Source organism: Lepus europaeus, chromosome 11 (genome assembly GCF_033115175.1).
Source record: "Lepus europaeus isolate LE1 chromosome 11, mLepTim1.pri, whole genome shotgun sequence".
Taxonomy (NCBI): Eukaryota; Metazoa; Chordata; class Mammalia; order Lagomorpha; family Leporidae; genus Lepus; species Lepus europaeus.
In genome coordinates, this window is record NC_084837.1 from 77,953,807 (window position 1) to 77,971,989 (window position 18,183).

Genomic DNA, 18,183 nt, shown 5'->3' on the forward strand with positions numbered 1-18,183 from the left:
CCACACCCAACTAGGGTGTCACCCTGGATTCTCATCCCACCCTGGAGCAGTGGCTAGAGCTTGATGGCCATACACAGCACACATCTATGGGTATTCACTGAAAGAGCAGACACTCCACTAAGCCACAGAAGCATAGTTCAAAGATAAAAACCATCAGAGGAGAAAACCAACAAGCATTTCCACAAATGACTAAAACTAAATGCAGAAATTAAAGAAACAAGAATAAGGAAGACAACGTGACTTCCTCAAGGACCACCACACTTACTTCACTATTAGAATGTGAAGACAAAGGGATGATGAAATACCTGAAAAGGAATTCAAAAGATTGGTCATAGGATTACTCAGAAGCAATGAGAAGTAAATTTACAAATTAAAGAAATCCATACATAATATTAAAGAAAAATTTTCCATTAAATTGAGATTTTTGAAGAGAAATCAAACTGAAATATCAGAAATGAAGAATTCAATATGTTAAGTAAAGCCTTAACAACAGACTTGGTGAGGCAGAAGAAAGACTATTTGGGCTAGAAGACAAATTTTTAGAAGTATCTCAGACCAAAAAAAAAAAAAAAAAAGAAAGAAAGAAAGAAAGAAAGAAAAGAACTTAGAAAAAAAGAAACACAGACCTCCAACACAATAATAATCGAGGACTTCAACACCCCACTTCCATCAATGGACAGATCAACTAAACAAAAAAAATCAACAAAGAAACAACAGAACTAATCGACACCATGGACCAAAAGGACATAACTGATATCTACAGAATCTTTCATCCCAGACTTGAAGAATATACATTCTTCTCATCAATGCATGGAACTTTCTCTAGGATACACCATAAAGCAAGTCTTAGCAAATTCAAAAAAATCAAAATCATACCACACATCTTTTCTGACCACAATGGAATGCAGCTGGAAATCAACAACTTAAGAATCTCTAGAAAATATGCAAATACATGGAGAATGAACAACACACTCCTGAATACAGAGTGGGTCACAGAAAATCAAAAGGGAAATGAAAAGTTCCTGGAAACAAATCAAGATGATAATACAACATATCAAAATGTATAGGATATAGCCAAAGCAGTGTTAAGAGGAATTTTATAACATTTGGTGCCTACATCAAGAAATTGGAAGGCATCAAATAAATGAGCTATCAGTGCACCTCGAGGTCCTAGAAAAACAACAACAAACCAAACCCAAAATTAGTAGGAAGAAAGAAATAATTAAAATTAGAGAATAAACAAAATTGAAACAAAAAAATCAGTGAAATGAAGAGCTGTTTTTTAAAAAAATAAAATTGATACACGATTGGCCCAACTAACCACCAAAAAAAAAAAAAAAAAAAAGAAAGAAAAAAAAGAGAAGCAAATTAATAAAATCAGCAATGAAAAAGGAGTTGTAACACATACCACAGAAGTAAAAAGAATCATCAAGGAGGCTGGTGCTGTGGAAGTAGCAGGTGAAGCTGCTGCCAGCAGTGCCGCCATCCCATATGGGTACTCGTTTGAATCCCTGCTGATCCACTTCCATTCCAGCTCTCGGCTATGGCTTGGGAAAGCAGTGGAAGATGGCCCAAGACCTTAGGTCCCTGGACCTGCGTTGGAGACCCAGAAGAAGCTCCTGGATCCTGGCTTCGGATCAGCCCAGCTCTGACCATTGCAGCCATTTGGGGAGTAAACCAGCAGATGGAAGACCTCTCTCTCTCTCTCTCTCTCTCTCTCTCTCTCTGCCTCTCTGTAACTCTGCCTTTCAAATAAGTAAATAAATCTTTTTTAAAAAAATCATTAGGAACTACTACAAACAGCTATATACCAACAAATTGGAAAATCTAGAAGAAATGGATTCCTGGACACATACAATCTACCAAAATTGAGTCATGATTCACAGAAAACCTAAATCTACCAATAACCAAGATGGAGATTCAATAAATAATATAGACCCTTCCAACAAAGAAAAGCCCAGGACTGGATGGCCTCACTGCTGAATTCTATGAGACTTTTAAAGAAGAACTTACTCAAATTCTTCTCAATCTATTCAAAACAACAGAAGGAATCCTACCAAATTCCTTCAATGAGGCCAGCATCACCTTAATTCCAAATCAGAAAAAGGTACAGCAAATAATAGAACTATAGCCCAATATCCCTGATGAACACAGATGCAAAAATCCTCAACAAAATACTAGCTAATCTAATCCAACAACACATCAGAATGATCATTCACGCAGATGAAGTGGGATTTAACTCTGGTATGCAATAATGGTTCAACACACACAAATCAATCAATGTGATACATCACATTAAAAAACTGAAGAACAAAAAACATATGATTATTTCAATAGATGCAGAGAAAGCATTTGATTAAAATACAACATTCTTTCATAATAAAAATTTTAAGAAAATTGGGTATAGAAGACACATTCCTCAACACAATAAAGGCAATTTATGACATATCCACAATCAGTATCATACTGAATGGGGAAAAGTTGGAAGCACTTCCACTAAGACAAGGATGCCCACTTTCACCATTGCTATTCAAGATAATCCTGGAAGTTCTAGACAGAACTATCAGGCAAGAAAAAGAAATCAAAGAGATAAATTGAAGAGGAGGAAGTCAAATTATCCCTGTTCACAGAAGACATTATTCTATATATAGGGGAACCAAAAGACTCCACTAAGAGAATATTGGGACTCATAAGAGTTTGGTAAAGTTATAGAATATAAAATTAACACACAAAAATCATAGTTTGTATACATGAACAATGCCACAGCTGAGAAAAAGCTTGTATCATCAGTCCCATTCATAACAGCTATAAAAAATTAAATACCTTGGAATAAATTTAACCAAGGAGGTGAAAAATCACTATGATGAAAATTACAAAACACAAGGCCAGTGCTGTGGCTTAGTGGGTAAAGCCGCCACCTGCCTGCATTGCTAACATCCCATATGGGTGCCCTTTCAAATCCTGGCTGCTTCTCTTCCAATCCAGCTCTCTGCAATGGCCTAGGAAAGCAGTGGAAAGCCCCTGCACCCATGTGGGAGACCCAGAAGAAGCTTCTGGCTCCTGGCTTCAGATCGGCCCAGCTCCAGCCATTGCGGCTATTTAGGGAGTGAACCAATGGATGGAAGACCTCTCTTTCTCTCTACCTCTGCCTCTGCCTCGGGCTCTCTGTAACTTGGCCTTTAAGTAAATAAATAAATCTTTTTAAAAAATAGAAAATACTAAAGAAATTAAGATATAACAAATGGAAAAATCTTTCATTTTTGTGAATTGAAAAATTAGTATCATCAAAATATCCATAATATTGAAAGCAATTTACAAATTCAATGTGATCCCAATCAAAATACCAACAATGTTCTTCTCAGATCTAGAAAAAAGGATACCAAAATTCATATGAAAACACAAGAGACCCATGAACAGCTAAAGCAATCTTGAACAACAAAAACAAAGCAAAAAGCATCACAATAACAGATTTCAAGACATACTACAGGGTAGTTATAATCAAAGCATCCTGGTACTGGCACAAAAATAGATACATAGACCAATACTACAGAATAGAAACTCCAAAAATTAATCCACATATCTACAACTAATCTTTGACACAGGACCTAAAAATCAATCCCTGGAGCAAGGACAGTCTCTTCAACAAATGGTGCTGGGAAAACTGGATCTCTACATGCAGAAGTATCCAGTACTTTAACCTTACACAAAAATAAACTCAAAATGGATCAAAGATCTAAATCTATGACCTGACACCATCAAATTACTAGAGGAGACCACTGGAGAAACTGCAAGAAATTGGCACAAAGAGTTCTTGGAAAAGACTGCAGAGGCACAGACAATCAAAGCCAAAATTGACAGAAGGGATTACATCAAACTGAGAAGTGTCAGTACTGCAAAGGAAACAGCAATGAGAAGAGGCAACTGATAGAATGGGAAAAAATATTTGCAAACCATGCAACTGACAAAGGATTAATATTCAGATATCTGCAAAGAGCTCAAGAAACTCAACAACAACAAATCAACTAATCCAGTTAAGAAATGTGCAAAGGATTTAAACGGGCATTTTTCAAAAGAGGACATTCAAATGGCCGATAGACAAATGAAAAAAATGCTCAGGATCACTAGCCATCAGAGAAATGCAAATGAAGACTATAATGAGGTATCACCTCACCCCAGTTACAATGGCTCTCATACAGAAATCAACAAACAACAAATGCTGGTAAGGATGTGGGGAAAAGGGTACCCTAATGCACTGTTGGTAGGAATGCAAACTAGTACAGTCATTATGGAAGACAGTATGAAGAAAGCTGAAAATAGATTTAACACATGACATAGCAATCCCATTCCTGGGAATTTACCCAAATGAAATGTAATCAGCATATGTGTACCCCCTACCATGCTTACTGCAGCTCAATTCACAATATCTAAGATATGGAATCAACCCAGATGTCCATCAACTAATGACTGGATAAACTGTGGTATATATATATCTAGTGTGGAATACTACTCAGCCGTAAAAAGGAATGAAATCCTATCTTTTGCAACAATACAGATGCAACTGGAAATCATTATAGTTAGTGAAATAAGCCAGTCTCAAAAAGACAATTACCATATTTTTTCCTTATCTGTGATAATAGAATGCAAAGAAATGTAATGTATATTAGTGAAAATGACATTTTGAGATTCAATGATTGTTTACAGCCCTTGTCTCATTGTTGAAGAACAATGTTTTTTTCCTCCTTACTATTTGTTAAACTCTTTACTTAGTGTAGGATCAATCTTATGAGTATAAAATAGACTGAGAGTAGATCATTGTAAAAATTAAAGGAAGGAATGAGAAAAGATGGAAGAGAGGGGATAGAAGTGTGGGTGGGAGGAAAAGTAGGGTAGGAAATATTACTATGCTCCTAAATCTGTATATGTGAAATACATAAAATTTGTTCTCCTTAAAAATATTAAAAATTAAATAAACAAATAAAAGAAAATTACAGTGAGCTACCACTACCTACCTATTGCACTGGCTAAAATAAAAAATAGCAGCAACATGAAATATTGATGAGAAACTACAGATGTCATCCACCACTGGTAAGAATGTGAAATGGTACAGTTACTGTGAAAATCAGTTTGGTAGTTTCTAATAAGCTGACATGTATATACAATACAACTTAACAACTTATCCCAGGGAAATGAAAATTGATGCTTATTAAAATGTCTTTAATCACATTTATTCATAACAGATACTAGGGGAAATATCCCCAGTATACCCTTCTCCAGGTGAATGATCAAATAAACCATGGCACAGTCATTCTGTGGAATATCACCTATCAAGTCCAAGGCAAGAAGCAATAAGGAAGAATACATGGATGCATCTCCCCACGAACATGCTGCATGAAAGAGGTCAATCCCAAAACATAAAATCCTCTTTGATGCCATTTGTAGAACATTTATGGAACTAGTTCTTTATTGCAAATGAGACACAATTCATGTTATCATAAAATTCACCTTTAAGAAGTCACAATTCAGTTCTTTTTGTGTATTCACAGTGTTGTACAACTGTCAACATTAATTTCAGAACTTTTTAAAAAAAGTTTTATGTTTTAGAATTTGGAGTTCATGAGAAAATGAGCAAAGTAGATATCCCATGTTTCCCTTGCCCCTACACATGCACAGCCTCCCCCACACTCAACCTCCCCCAGTGGAGTGTTACACTTGTTATAATCAATAAGCCTACCAACCATTCCTCCCCCAATCTCTGGAAACCACAAATCTTTTTACTGTTTTCATTGCCTTTCCCAGAATGTCATACAGTTGAAATTATATCTGCATTTAAGGTTCTTCCACATCCTTTGATGACTTGATAGCTTATTTTCAAACCAAATAATATTCCACTGCTTGGGTGTACCACAGTTTACTTATTCTTTCAGCTACTGAAGAACTTCTTGTCAGCTTCTAGGTGTTGGCATTATGAAAGCAGATGTGCTAGAGCAGTTTTATAGTTGCCATGTATTGTAAATTCATTTCTGTATGTGCTATATATATACACACACACACATATATATATAGCTGATGTATATATGCATACAGCTATACAGCAAATCTGTATGTATGTTATTTGTAGACATAAATTTTCAATGTTCCACAATGTTTTCATTACCCCAAAAAGTGATGTATACCTGTTAGCATTCACCACTTCTCTTACTTCCCCACAGCCTGTGGCATCTGCTAATCTCACTTCTGTCTGTATGGGCTTGCCTAATCTGGGTACTTCACGCAAACTAAATCATTCCATGTTCATATGTGGCCTTTTGTGACCAGCTTCTTTCATGTAATGTTTTTAAGATTCATCCATGTTGCAGCATGTATCAATAATTCATTCCTTTCGAAAATTGTGAAAGAATATGTCCAAACAGAACTGTCCAGGGTTTATCTTCTCACAGAGAAGAAACCAAAATAACAAGCAAATAATTGTATTTCAGAGTGAGTGCCCAGAGGAGAGAAGAAATTCACAGGGGAATATGTAGGAAGCCTGTAAGACACAGAGATGTGGGATGGCCACATAAAAAGAACAGCATAGCCACCAGCATCAGAGACTATGGCCTCAGGGCCAGAGGCAATCCCCCGGGCAAAAGGGAAGCAGGAGAACCCCAGCAGACTCTATGTTAAGAATGAGGAATATAAGCAACCTCAGTTAGCAGGGTGGGGCCCTTACAGTCATCACAGACTTGGATTCCGGCCAGGAGAGCTACTCGCAGTATACTCTGTAGCTCTGCAACAGGGAAGGAACTCACAATGTCACCTCCACAGCACAGGTTGCAGCAGTAGGATGCCATCTTCAGACAGGAGTCACTGTCTGAAACCACACCACCCTGAAGGACAGAATCCCTATAGAGCCCCATGCTTGGGACCTCACAGACAGTCCACCATGCTGGAAAATGATCACAGTTTCACAAAATCACCTGGGCCCAACAGTGGAAGCAGACACAGCACCTTAGTCCAAATAGTGTTCTGCAGTACAAAAGACAGGTGGTCCAGTGCAGTAGGTCCTGCCTGCTTCCAGGACCTTAGAAGCCGGCCACTTGCTTCTGTAGACTTGCCCATCCCCCTGCACTCCCTCCCTTCCCACAAGGGAGTGCACACCAGGGAGCAGTAGGGCTCACCATGAAGGAGACCCATCGGCCCACCACAGTTCTCCTCCCAATTACACCCTGGTTCTGGGAAATGTGGTTGTACACAAGAACAAACACTCAGGCAGTGTGGCTTCCCTGGGCCAGGGGGTTTTGGCTTTAGCACCGAGGGCCTGCCTTGGTTGTCGTTTATGTTAAATCCCAGCTGTTGGTGAGTATCCTTAATTCTAGTCCTGGGCAGCTTGACAAAACCCAGCTTTGATGGGTACCTGGTCCCTATACTTGCCTGGGCTGCCCACTGGCACCACAGCTTTGGTGAGTGCTTCAGTTTAGCTTGAGTGAGCACGGGCTTTGGTGGGAATGTCTGTTGTGCACACCTGCTTGGGATTCCAGTGGGCCTTGGCTTTGATGAGCACCCAAGACAGCACCCTGCCGTTGTTCAGTGTTTGTGGTCGTGCACAACTAGGTGCCCAAGCTGTGCAGCTCCCTGCTCCAGCAGCCTCCAGCTTTGATGAGTACCTCTGAGTCCAGCCCTGATGTGTGAGCCCACTTTTGTTTTTGTGGGTACAGTTGAGTGTGTACATCCACTCAGCTGTACAGCTCCTTTCTCCAATAGGTCCCTACTTTGGTGAGTGATCCGGACTCCATGCCTACTATGGCCCAAGGCTGCTCTGGCTTGCACAAACATGGTTGGTCACCCATACCTGCCCAGGCTGCTCACCCCCCTTTCCTAGCCTGCTTCAGCTTAGCTGAGGGACCCAGACTCCAGCCCTACTGCAGGCAGTCCACCTCAGCTTTGCTGGGCATAGGTCACTGCTCACAGCAGCCCAGGCTGCAGGAGCCCCTTTCTCAAATACACCTTGACCTTGGTGAGTAGCTCAGACTCCAGCCTCGCCATAACCCAAGCCCACCTCAGTGTTGGTAGACACAGTAGCAGAGTACACAAGCCACAGACCTGGACCTGGCACTGCCACACCTCTGGCAGCCACTACCAAGATTTGCAGGCCCCTCCTGGGATTGAGAAGAATCCTCCCAAACCCTGTTGCTACTGCCCGCATTAACACTGGCAGAAGACACAGGGAGGCTACACTTCAGCATCCAACTGAAAACTAGTGCCAAAGTAGCCTACCCACAGGCAGCTGAAGACACATCTTCACGCAGCAGCCTTCGAACCATGAAAACCACTCTCCAAAACAGTAGAGGCAAATGATCCACCAGATGCACAAAAATAAACAGACAAGAAATATGAAAAAGGCAGCATCATGCCCCCAAAGGAATCCCATAATGCTTTAATATCACACTCCACAGAAGGAGAAACTACTGAAATGCCAGATAAAGAATTCAAAAGAATGATTTTAAGGATCTAAGAAACAGGGGGCTGGGGCCATGGCGCATTAGGTTAATCCTCCACCTGTGGCACCAGCATCCCATAGGGGCGCCGGTTCTAGTCCAGGATGCTCCTCTTCCAATCCAGCTCTCTGCTGTGGCCCGGGAAGGCAGTGGAGGATGGCCCAAGTCCTTGGGCCCCTGCACCCGCATGGGAGACTGGGAGGAAACTCCTGGCTCCTGGCTTCGGATCAGCGCAGCTGTGGCCGTTGTGGCCATTTGGGGAGTGAACCAATGGATGGAAAACCTTTCTCTCTGTCTCCCTCTCACTGTCTGTAACTCTACTTCTCAAATAAATAAATGAAATCTTGAAAAAAAAAATAAACACAGAAAACACAGACTGGCAGCTAAATGAAATTAGGAGATCAGTGCATGATATAAATGAGAAATTTAGCAAACAGAGGTCCTAGAGATAAAATCAGTAAGTCAAATAAAAACATAGCTGAAAGCCTCAACAGACTAGATCAAGCAGGAAAAAAAAAAAACAACCTGGACTCAAAAACAAGTCTTTTGTAATATCTCAGACAAAAAAGAAAAAAGAACAAAAACAGCCTGAGGGACACACGGGACACCACTAATTGAATGAATCAATATTGACATAACTGAAATTCCAGAGAGTGAGAAGAATAAAGGCAAGAAAATTCATTCAATTACTTAGCTGAAAACATCCCCAACCTGGAGAAAGACAAAACATTCAAGCATGGGAAACTCATAGGATCACAAACAGACATGATCAGAAAACAACATCACCATCACACATTACAGTTAAACTCAGAAGAGTGACACAGAGATAATTCTAAAATGTCCAAGAGACAAGCACTAGGTTACTTTTAAAGGATTTATGGATTTTTTTTTCAAGAGATATCTCATAGAACAGAAGGAAATGGAGTGATATATTTCAACTTCTGGGGGGAAAAAAACTGCCAGCCAAGAATACTTCACCCAGCAAAGCTATCTTTTTATTTTAAGATTTATTTACTTATTTTTGAAAGGCAAAATTAGAGAGAGAGGGAGAGACAGAAAAGGAGAGAGATCTTCCATCTGCTGGTTCATTCCCTAAATGGCCCCAGTGGCCAGGGCTGGGCCAGACTGAAGCCAGAAGCCAGGAGCTTCTTATGGGTCTCCCACATGGGTACATGGGCCCAAGCACGTGGGCCATTTTCCACTGCTTTCCCATTAGCAGGGAGCTAGCTGGATCAAAAGTGGAGCAGCTGGTACTTGAACCTGTGCCCATATGGGATGCCAGCAAATTTTTTGTAATTACAAGTGAAAACTGGTAACTTTACAGAGAAGAATCCTGGCAGGTATCACTTTAACCAAATGTTCAAGGTCATTATCAAGAATAATACATATTAATACCATCTACTACTCTCCATTGTGACTCATGAAAAGGGCATTAGGATCCCCCAGTTGGTTGACATTCACTTAATAGAAGGGAGAGTATCCTGGGCAGGCCTAACCTAATCGGTTGGGTTGTAAAAATGACTTGGCTTAGCTGAGGCTAGTCCCCACTGAGCCTCAGGGAAGCACATTGCCACGTGGCAGGCAATGGTAGTGACCAGTGGGAGATAAAGGCCTCAGTGCTACAACTGCCAAAACATGAATTTTTCAGTTAACTTCAATGAGCTTGGAAAAAGACCCTGAACTCTTGGAAACAATGAACCCCAAGCTATGGCCTTGATTTCTTCCTACTGAGAAAGCAGAGGACCCAGCAATCCCATGTCTAGAGTTTTGATTTTCAGAAACTGTGAGATAGTAAATTTGTATTGTTTTAAACTGCTAAAGCTGGGGGAATTTAGCATATACCAATACAAAACTACTATAAAAGGAGAGGGCATGTGGCGCAGTGGTTAAGACGCCATGTGGGATGTGTGCGTACCCCATCACAGTGCCTGGGCTTCAGTCTGGACCCCACTCCCAGTTCCAGCTTCCTGCTAATGCACTCCCTGGGTGGCAAGTAGTTACGTTCCTGCCACCTTGTGGGAGAACTGAATTGAGCTCCTAATTGCTGGGTATTTGGGGGGTGAACTACCAGCAGATGGTAGCTCACTCACTACATCTCTTTGCCTCTCAAATAATTAAAAAACAAAAAACAAACAAACAAAAACTACTACAGTTGCTGCCTACAACAGCAGCATCCCAAATAGGCGCTGGTTCAAGTCTCAGCTGCTCCACTTCCGATCTAGCTCCCTGTTAATGGACTTGGGAAAGCCTTGGACGATGGCCCAAATGCTTCGGCCCCTCCACCCACGTGGGAGACTGGGAGGAAGTTCTTGGCTCCTGGCTTCAGCCTGGCCCAGCCGTGGTCATTGTGGTCATTTGGGGAACCATAGATGGATATCTCTGTCTCTCCCTCTCTCTCTTTCTTCCTCTCCCTCTGTGTGTGTGTGTGTGTAACTCTGCCTTTCAAATAAATAAAATAAATTGTTTAAAAAAAAAACAAAACTATGGGGCCAACACTGTGGCTCACTTGGTTAATCCTCTACCTGTGGCGCCGGCATCCCATGCGGGCACCGGGTTCTAGTCCCAGCTGCTCCTCTTCCAGTCTAGCTCTCTGCTGTGGCCTGGGAGGGCAGTAGAGAATGGCCCAAGTGTTTGGGCTCCTACATCTGCATGGGATACCAGGAGGAAACACCTGGCTCCTGGCTTCAGATCGGCACAGCGCCGGCTGTAGCAGCCATTTGGGGAGTGAACCAACAAAAGGAAGACCTTTCTCTCTGTCTCTCTTTCACTGTCTATAACTCTACCTGTCAAAAAAAAAAAAAAAAAAGTAACTACAACAACTGAACCACAGTCTTCAAAATTGGGAAGGCCACAAAAGCCAGGAAAAAGGAAGAAATTCTCAGAGACTGGAGGAGACAGACACTGAAGGAGACTAAGGAGGTGTGATCCTAGAACAGAAAAAAAGCATGAAATGCGAACAAATCCCATGGTTAACAATATTGTATCAAGGTTAATTTCTATGTTTTCGACATCTTCCTATGACTTTAATCTATGAAAGATAGGAACATAACAAGTCATCAGGCGATGGGCATGCAGGAACTCTGTATCCAATTCTGCAACTCTTATAATTCTAAACTTATCTCAAAATAAAGAGCTAGAAATATGCATTGACCTAAGTTTTATTCATTGAAAAAGACCTGAAAAAGCCATTACATCCCTATAATAATAAGCAGACTTAATGGCCACTCCCTTCCTGTATCCAACTGCCAGTCCTGCCTCTCCTTCCCCTCCAGCTTCCTGCTAACGTGCGCCTTGGGAGGCAGCAGATGATGACTCTAGTACTTCAACCCCTGCCACTCACATGGGAGACCTGGGTGAAGCTGCAGGCATTCAAGGAATGAATCAGCAGACAGAAGTCGATCTCTCTCTCCCTCTCTCTCTCCCCTCTCCTGCCCCGACTCCTCTTTCCCTAGTGATCCATTCCTCCCTGTCACTCTGCCTTTCAAATAAAAGTAAATAAGATTTTCTTAAAAAATAGGACTCATTTCCACAATAACCTATTCCAGGTATGGGACAAGAAATACATGCAATGAACCTGGACTTGGAACTCTCCAGAGAAAGCGATTAGGAGGCTGGGGGGGTCCCAAGACCTACAGGATGCATTAGCGAGCTGACAAGCCAATGTTTTAGTTCGGGTCTGAGTCTGAAGGCCTGAAAGGCATAGAATTGATAGTGCCGTTCCTGTCAGAACAGCAGCAGGCAGGAAGGATTCTCTTATCCAGGACTCGGGCCAGCCTTTTTGTTCTCTTCAGGCCTTCAACTGACTGGATGACACCCACCCACATCAAAGTGGGCAATCCGCTTTATGCAGCAGACTAACCTCAAACACCTGCGCCGGAACACCTAGAATAATGTTAGATCCAACACCTGGGTGCCCCATGGTCCAGTCAAATTCACAGAAGTTAACCATCATGGGCCTCGTTCTAGATGAGAATGGGCACTGGTGACTGTGATATCCAAAATTGTCACTGTGGCTAAACTGAGACACAGGTCATGCTTCCATCACAGTAAACGAACTGCAGTGGTGACAAGAAGACCTCTAACATTTAAAAAAAAAAAAAAAGGAAAAAAATCATGAATGTACAACACTTTGTTCTGACAGAAGACAAGGAAAGTATCAAAGGTTAAAGGCAGCTTGGGGCCGGTGCTGAGGCACAGTGGGTTAACGCCCTGGCCTGAAGCGCCGGCACCCCATGTGGGCACCTGTTCGAGACCCGGCTGCTCTACTTCCGATCCAACTCTGTGCTGTGGCCTGGGAAAGCAGAAGATGGCCCAAGTCCTTGGGCCCCTGCATCCACGTGGGAGACCCGGAGGAAGCCTTAATGTTAGCATATAATGATCTTTGAATATTTAAAGATATTTTTAAAGAGAAAAAGTAAAATTAAATAAATTTTAAATAACAAAAAGATGATGGACACAAATGGAAGTAGCCAAGGTACCACCTTTTCACTCTGAAAATAAATATTTCCCTTTCTACTCTGAATAAATAACTCTAGTTGAGGAAAGGTTCTCTACAAAGGAGTTTTAGCTATTAAATGTGAAAGGAACAAAAATTAGAAAATCCATGTTTGCAACCTCTAATGAGTGAAAAAAAATCTTTTCTAAAACAACAGAAAAAAGTTTGATGGGAACTGCAGAACACAGGAAACAATCTGTCTCCCCAAACCTACTAAGCAACAGTGGCACTACAGAGAGTGAAACATCCAGATCTCACGTGACTCCTGACATCACACAATGCCAAGGGCACAACTGTACTTACATTAGCAAAACCACGGACATTACTAACTATGGATTTCATGCTTCTGTGGAAGGAAATCTGAGTGCGTACTCCGTGCCAGGCACAACTCCAAGGGCTTTGCACGTACTTACAGCAATCCTAATTAGGAGGCACTATTATCCCATTTACTAGATTAAGTAGCTTTCTAAAAGGCTACTTAAAGTCCTGCAGCTAAAACACAACAGTACTAAAATTCACAAACAATCTAGCTCCAAAATATCAGCTCCTTATCAGGACACTGGGCTGATATACATGGTGATTGTCTACTCAATTTCAGTATTAATAATTGGTTTGAAGGCCGGCGCCGTAGCTTAACAGGCTAATCCTCCGCCTTGCGGCGCCGGCACACCGGATTCTAGTCCCGGTTGGGGCGCTGGATTCTGTCCCGGTTGCCCCTCTTCCAGGCCAGCTCTCTACTGTGGCCAGGGAGTGCAGTGGAGGATGGCCCAAGTGCTTGGGCCCTGCACCCCATGGGAGAACAGGAGAAGCACCTGGCTCCTGGCTTCGGATCAGCACGATGCGCCGTCCGCAGTGGCCATTGGAGGGTGAACCAACGGCAAAGGAAGACCTTTCTGTCTGTCTGTCTCTCTCTCTCACTATCCACTCTGCCTGTCAAAAATAATAATAATAATAATAATAATAATTGGTTTGAATCATTTCCAAGGTACCAATGAAGGAAAACAAATGTAACAATAAACAGAAAAACTTACCTTTTGGATGGCCTCTTCCATATCCAACTCAAACTGTTCATCCTGTAATAGTCTGAGGAATCTCTTCTGCTCTGCCCGGTTGTCATTCTCGTTCCTGACCATTTGGTTCCTGATCTGAGCCTCTATTTCTTGGAGTGCTTGGACATGCAATTTTTTACGGTAGTTTTCATCTACTAATTTCTGATGCCTTTCGCTAAAGCTCAAGGTTCGCCTTTTGGAAGCCTGTAGTTTAAAAAAAAGGGAAGGGGGGGAGGGGGATCGTCGTGGCAGTTATCCTTCGATATTCCCAAACCCCAGTAATAAATGATACGAAAATGAGCAACAGTAACAAATGCAGAATCTGTGACTTCCTTCCTAAATTTAGAGAAGCATCCTTAGTAAAAGTAACGATGATAGAGGAGTATACCAGTACACACACCGAACACGTACTAACACCACTCCCTGTTTTTAGTGGAAGAATGAAAAGTCTAAAGTAGCTTTGCCCGAGGTGCTGCGCCAATGAGAAGCAGTACGAGGCTCCAAAGCCAGGAAGCCTGGCTCTCCAGGCCCGGGGCTCCCCCTTTGCTCCCCTCCCAACTCCCCAAGGCTGCAGGTGCGGCTCGGGCTTTCCCGATGCGAATGTAGCAGGTCCAGCGCTTCCTGAGCCATCGGCTCTCGCTCAGATTTAAAGACGAAGCTAACACGCTGGGGATCGGGTCGGGGAGGCTGGAACCCACTGCAGACGTTGCCTTAAATGTGAGCACCTGAAGCCTCTGACCACAAACACGCCCCGCTCTCATTCTCAGGCACGTCTCCAAACTACAAGTAAACCAACGGAGTACATAAAAGGCTGCCAATCCCCGGACAAGCTCACCATCTTGGTAGCCGAAAATCGCCGACGGGCTCGGGCGACCACCTCCACCCACCGCAAACACAGTCGCCGGCTGCGCTCAGAGGCCGACCCGGGCTGCACCAGGTCCACTGTTTACGCGGTTTCCCGGCAACCGCCGCGCTCTCTGGCCGGCCCGCGCAGGGCGCCCATTGGACGCCGAAGGACCCAATCGGCATTGAGCTTCTTAGGCGCCTCGGAGGAGGGGCGCCTTCCGTAGGCCCGGATGACTCGGGCGGGAAGTTCAGATCCCGCGTGGTCGACGTAGGACGTTTGTGACTGTTAGGGAGCCCACGATGTCCCGCAGGTGGTTACAATTCTGTGGATTGGGAGCCGAGGCAAGGCCTCTACAAACTGTGTCCAGAGAAACGTCTGGTGCGTGGGGCCGACGGCAACTTGCACGCACAGAGCGTCTTGCTCCTTCAGTGCCTAGTCTCCCGCGGCTGCGGACTGGTGTCCTCTCAGAGTTCTGTATCACTGTCCGCCTCGCGGGGTTACCGTGAGGCACTGTGGGTACGGTGCCGGTGTGGGAGCCTTCACCTCAGCCCCCAACGCAGCTGCTGCTTAACTCGGGAAATAAAATGTATGAGCCACACGGATCTTACGTGGTCCGGGGACCAAAGAGAAGGTCCGATGATGGCAGGATGTTGGTCTGGTTTATTTCGTTAGCAACTTAAACATAAAAAGTCCATTTTAAATGGAAGAATGCATGAACAAGAATAGATTTTAGATATATTTAGAGAAACCTTGTCAAAACTAAATCGGTGGGGCCGGCTTAGCAGCTAAGGCCACCATCTGCAGTGTCCACATCCCACATGGACTCCAGTTCGAAACCCAGCTGCTCCACTTCCGATCCACCTCTCTGCTGTGGCCTGGGAAAGCAGTAGAAGAAGGCCCGGGTGCTTGGACTCCTGCAAGTATGGGGGAAACCCGGAGGAAGCTACTGGTTCCTGGCTTCGGATGGGCCCAGCTCCAGCCATTGGGGCCAATTGGGGAGTGAAAGAAGTTCACTCCATTTGGAGTTCACTCCAGTGGATGGAAGACCTCTCTCTCTCTCTTTCCCTCTCCTTCTCTCTCTGTGTAACTCTGACTTTCAAATAAATTTTTTTTTAAAAAAAAAAGGTAGTTAGAATGACTTGATTGAGTTGATGTCCCAATTTGAAGTACATCCTATGTAGCAATATGTCTGCTTAAAGACTAATAACAAATAGGACTTCCAATCTCAGGTACCACATGTAAAAAGCTTAGTTCTTATTCTCATCTTTACAATCAGAAAAAAACAATGCTGAACAAAAAAACCAACCATTTGTCTTGGATCTATCATAAAATTGAGATCAGGGGACAAACCCTGACATCTGGAGAATGGAGAATCCAGAGTCACAAACAAGACCTACTTACCTGAAGCACAAGCTACTGCAGCCCTAAACAAGTAGGATCACATAGGTGGGGGCTTTAAGAAGCTGCTGGATACTGACTGTGGGCTAGTATAAAAGAAACTACTAGAAGTCACATTCTCAGGAGGACCCCACATCTCACAGGTAATACCTCCAGGAAGCCCACTAGGCTGTTCATGGTGAAGAATGATGGGAAGCGGAAGAACAATCATTGTGGAATACATTCAGGGCCATCTCAATATAAAGTGTTACTTTACAGGAGAAAAAAGTTCACCATAGCCTTAGCCTGATCAAGACAAAGACATTTCTGTTGACTACTGGTTCATCTAGGTGGACAGAGGAGCTAAGAAACACTTTTGAAAGTAAAAAAAACAACAGTATTAAAAATATGAATTTAACCAGTAAGATTATAAAACACTTCCCCAGAGAGAGATCAAGGTGGTTCACCTCAGAAGAACAAAAAATGGGGGCAGGATTCAGAAGGTAACAGAGAAAATTTCAGTAACTATGGGAACTTCAATCAGCACAGAAACTCTGAAAGCCAGCAAAGAGAGAGGAACAAAGTACACCGTAGCTCCTACCATGGCTCCCCAGCCAAGGGGATGCCATCTGGCCTGAAAAGGGTAAGCAGAAAGTTCTACAAGCCCTGCCTTGGCCACACACCGGAAGCTCTAACTACAGGAGAATTCCATAGCCCTCACTGGCTTTAAATGCAGTCTAAAAGCTGATGGGATCCAAGCAACTACTTAGCTCCACAAAAGGAACCCACATTACCTCCCTCTGCCCCCAAAGTGCCAGACCTGAGCTGCTGTGATACAACTCTGCTAAACTCCATTCTGTCTTAGGGAACAGCAAGCAGCCCCCTTTCTGCTGGAAGCCCCAAAAGCCAGAGGCCTGGTGCTTTCCAAGGCAGACAGCAGGCCTCTCTACATTCCTGAAATTGCAGAATTTCTGGGCACAAGCCCCAGAGCTATGCTCGTTCTCTCGGCACAATCTACAGAAGATCCCCCCTTGGCTTCCGAGGGCTCAGCACCAGCCACAGTCTATACACAAGCCCAGGGGACCAGACCTGGGAAAGTCCCCTTCTGCACTTCTTAGCACAGGGTGCTTGAGGCCAAAGCACAGCCCCAGCAACACCCTAGCACGTCCTGTGAGACCTGGGGCAGTCCCCTCTGTGAATGGCAGCTCTGGATTGTTGTCGGTGTGACAATCCCTGGAGTGTTTGCACTCACCTGTGGGATCTTGAGAGCCCTATCTGCATTTCTCTGCTTCAAGCTAGAGGCTTCCCCTCCACCATCCCCAACAAAATTGGCACTCACCCTGTGAGACCTGGATAAGGATCCCATTGCACCTTGCATCTATGAGACTGTGCCTGCTGGTGCTGTAGGTCCCAGGGTCATCTGTAGTCCCCTGTAGGACCCAAGGAAGGCCCTATCTGCACTCCTGTGCTCCAGGCCTGCACCTGCTAGTGCCCAATAACCAGTATAATGTGCAATCACCTTGTAGGACCTGGGCTAGTTACCCTCTGAGTCCTGAAAGTTGGAGACTGTTACAGTTGAAGCTATTCCACAGTTACCTGATTTCACCCTGAGGGACAGAGGTAAGAACCCCACTGCAAAGTGCAGTTGTGGGTCTGTGACTCTTCTGTAGGTCCCAGGGCCACTTGTGCTGATGCATGGGGCCTGGGAAGATCCTATCGTCATCCTGCTGATCCAGGCTATGCACCATCCCCAGGATAACCTGGGACTTGGGTAAGGTACTCTCTGAGTCCTGCAGCTCTGAGCCGGAGACTGTTGCAGATACATTCCACAGAGTCACCAGAGATCTCCCCCATGGGACCTGGGGAGGACCCTATGAGCTTTCTACTGCTCCAGAACTCTACCTGCTAGTGCACAATCCCCAGAATAATTAATGTGTGGAA

The 18,183-nt window shown here is 43.7% G+C and overlaps 1 protein-coding gene and 1 non-coding gene across 2 annotated transcripts in view; one reads left to right on the forward strand and one right to left on the reverse strand.

Moving 5' to 3' along the window:
* The window catches only part of MNS1 (meiosis specific nuclear structural 1), a 44,812-nt gene extending 29,839 nt beyond the window's left edge, over positions 1–14,973 (reverse strand). The window contains exons 1-2 of the mRNA XM_062205971.1: positions 14,854–14,973; positions 14,001–14,222 (exon numbers count right to left, since the gene is read on the reverse strand). Coding sequence (XP_062061955.1) covers positions 14,001–14,222; positions 14,854–14,856 — 225 coding nt within the window. The 5' untranslated portion in view covers positions 14,857–14,973. The remainder of the gene's footprint in view (positions 1–14,000; positions 14,223–14,853) is intronic.
* Positions 12,428–12,561, forward strand: LOC133770825 (small nucleolar RNA SNORA1). Its single transcript, XR_009867507.1, has one exon. It is a non-coding gene; the product is annotated as a small nucleolar RNA SNORA1 (small nucleolar RNA).
* Positions 14,974–18,183: the final 3,210 nt, after the last annotated feature.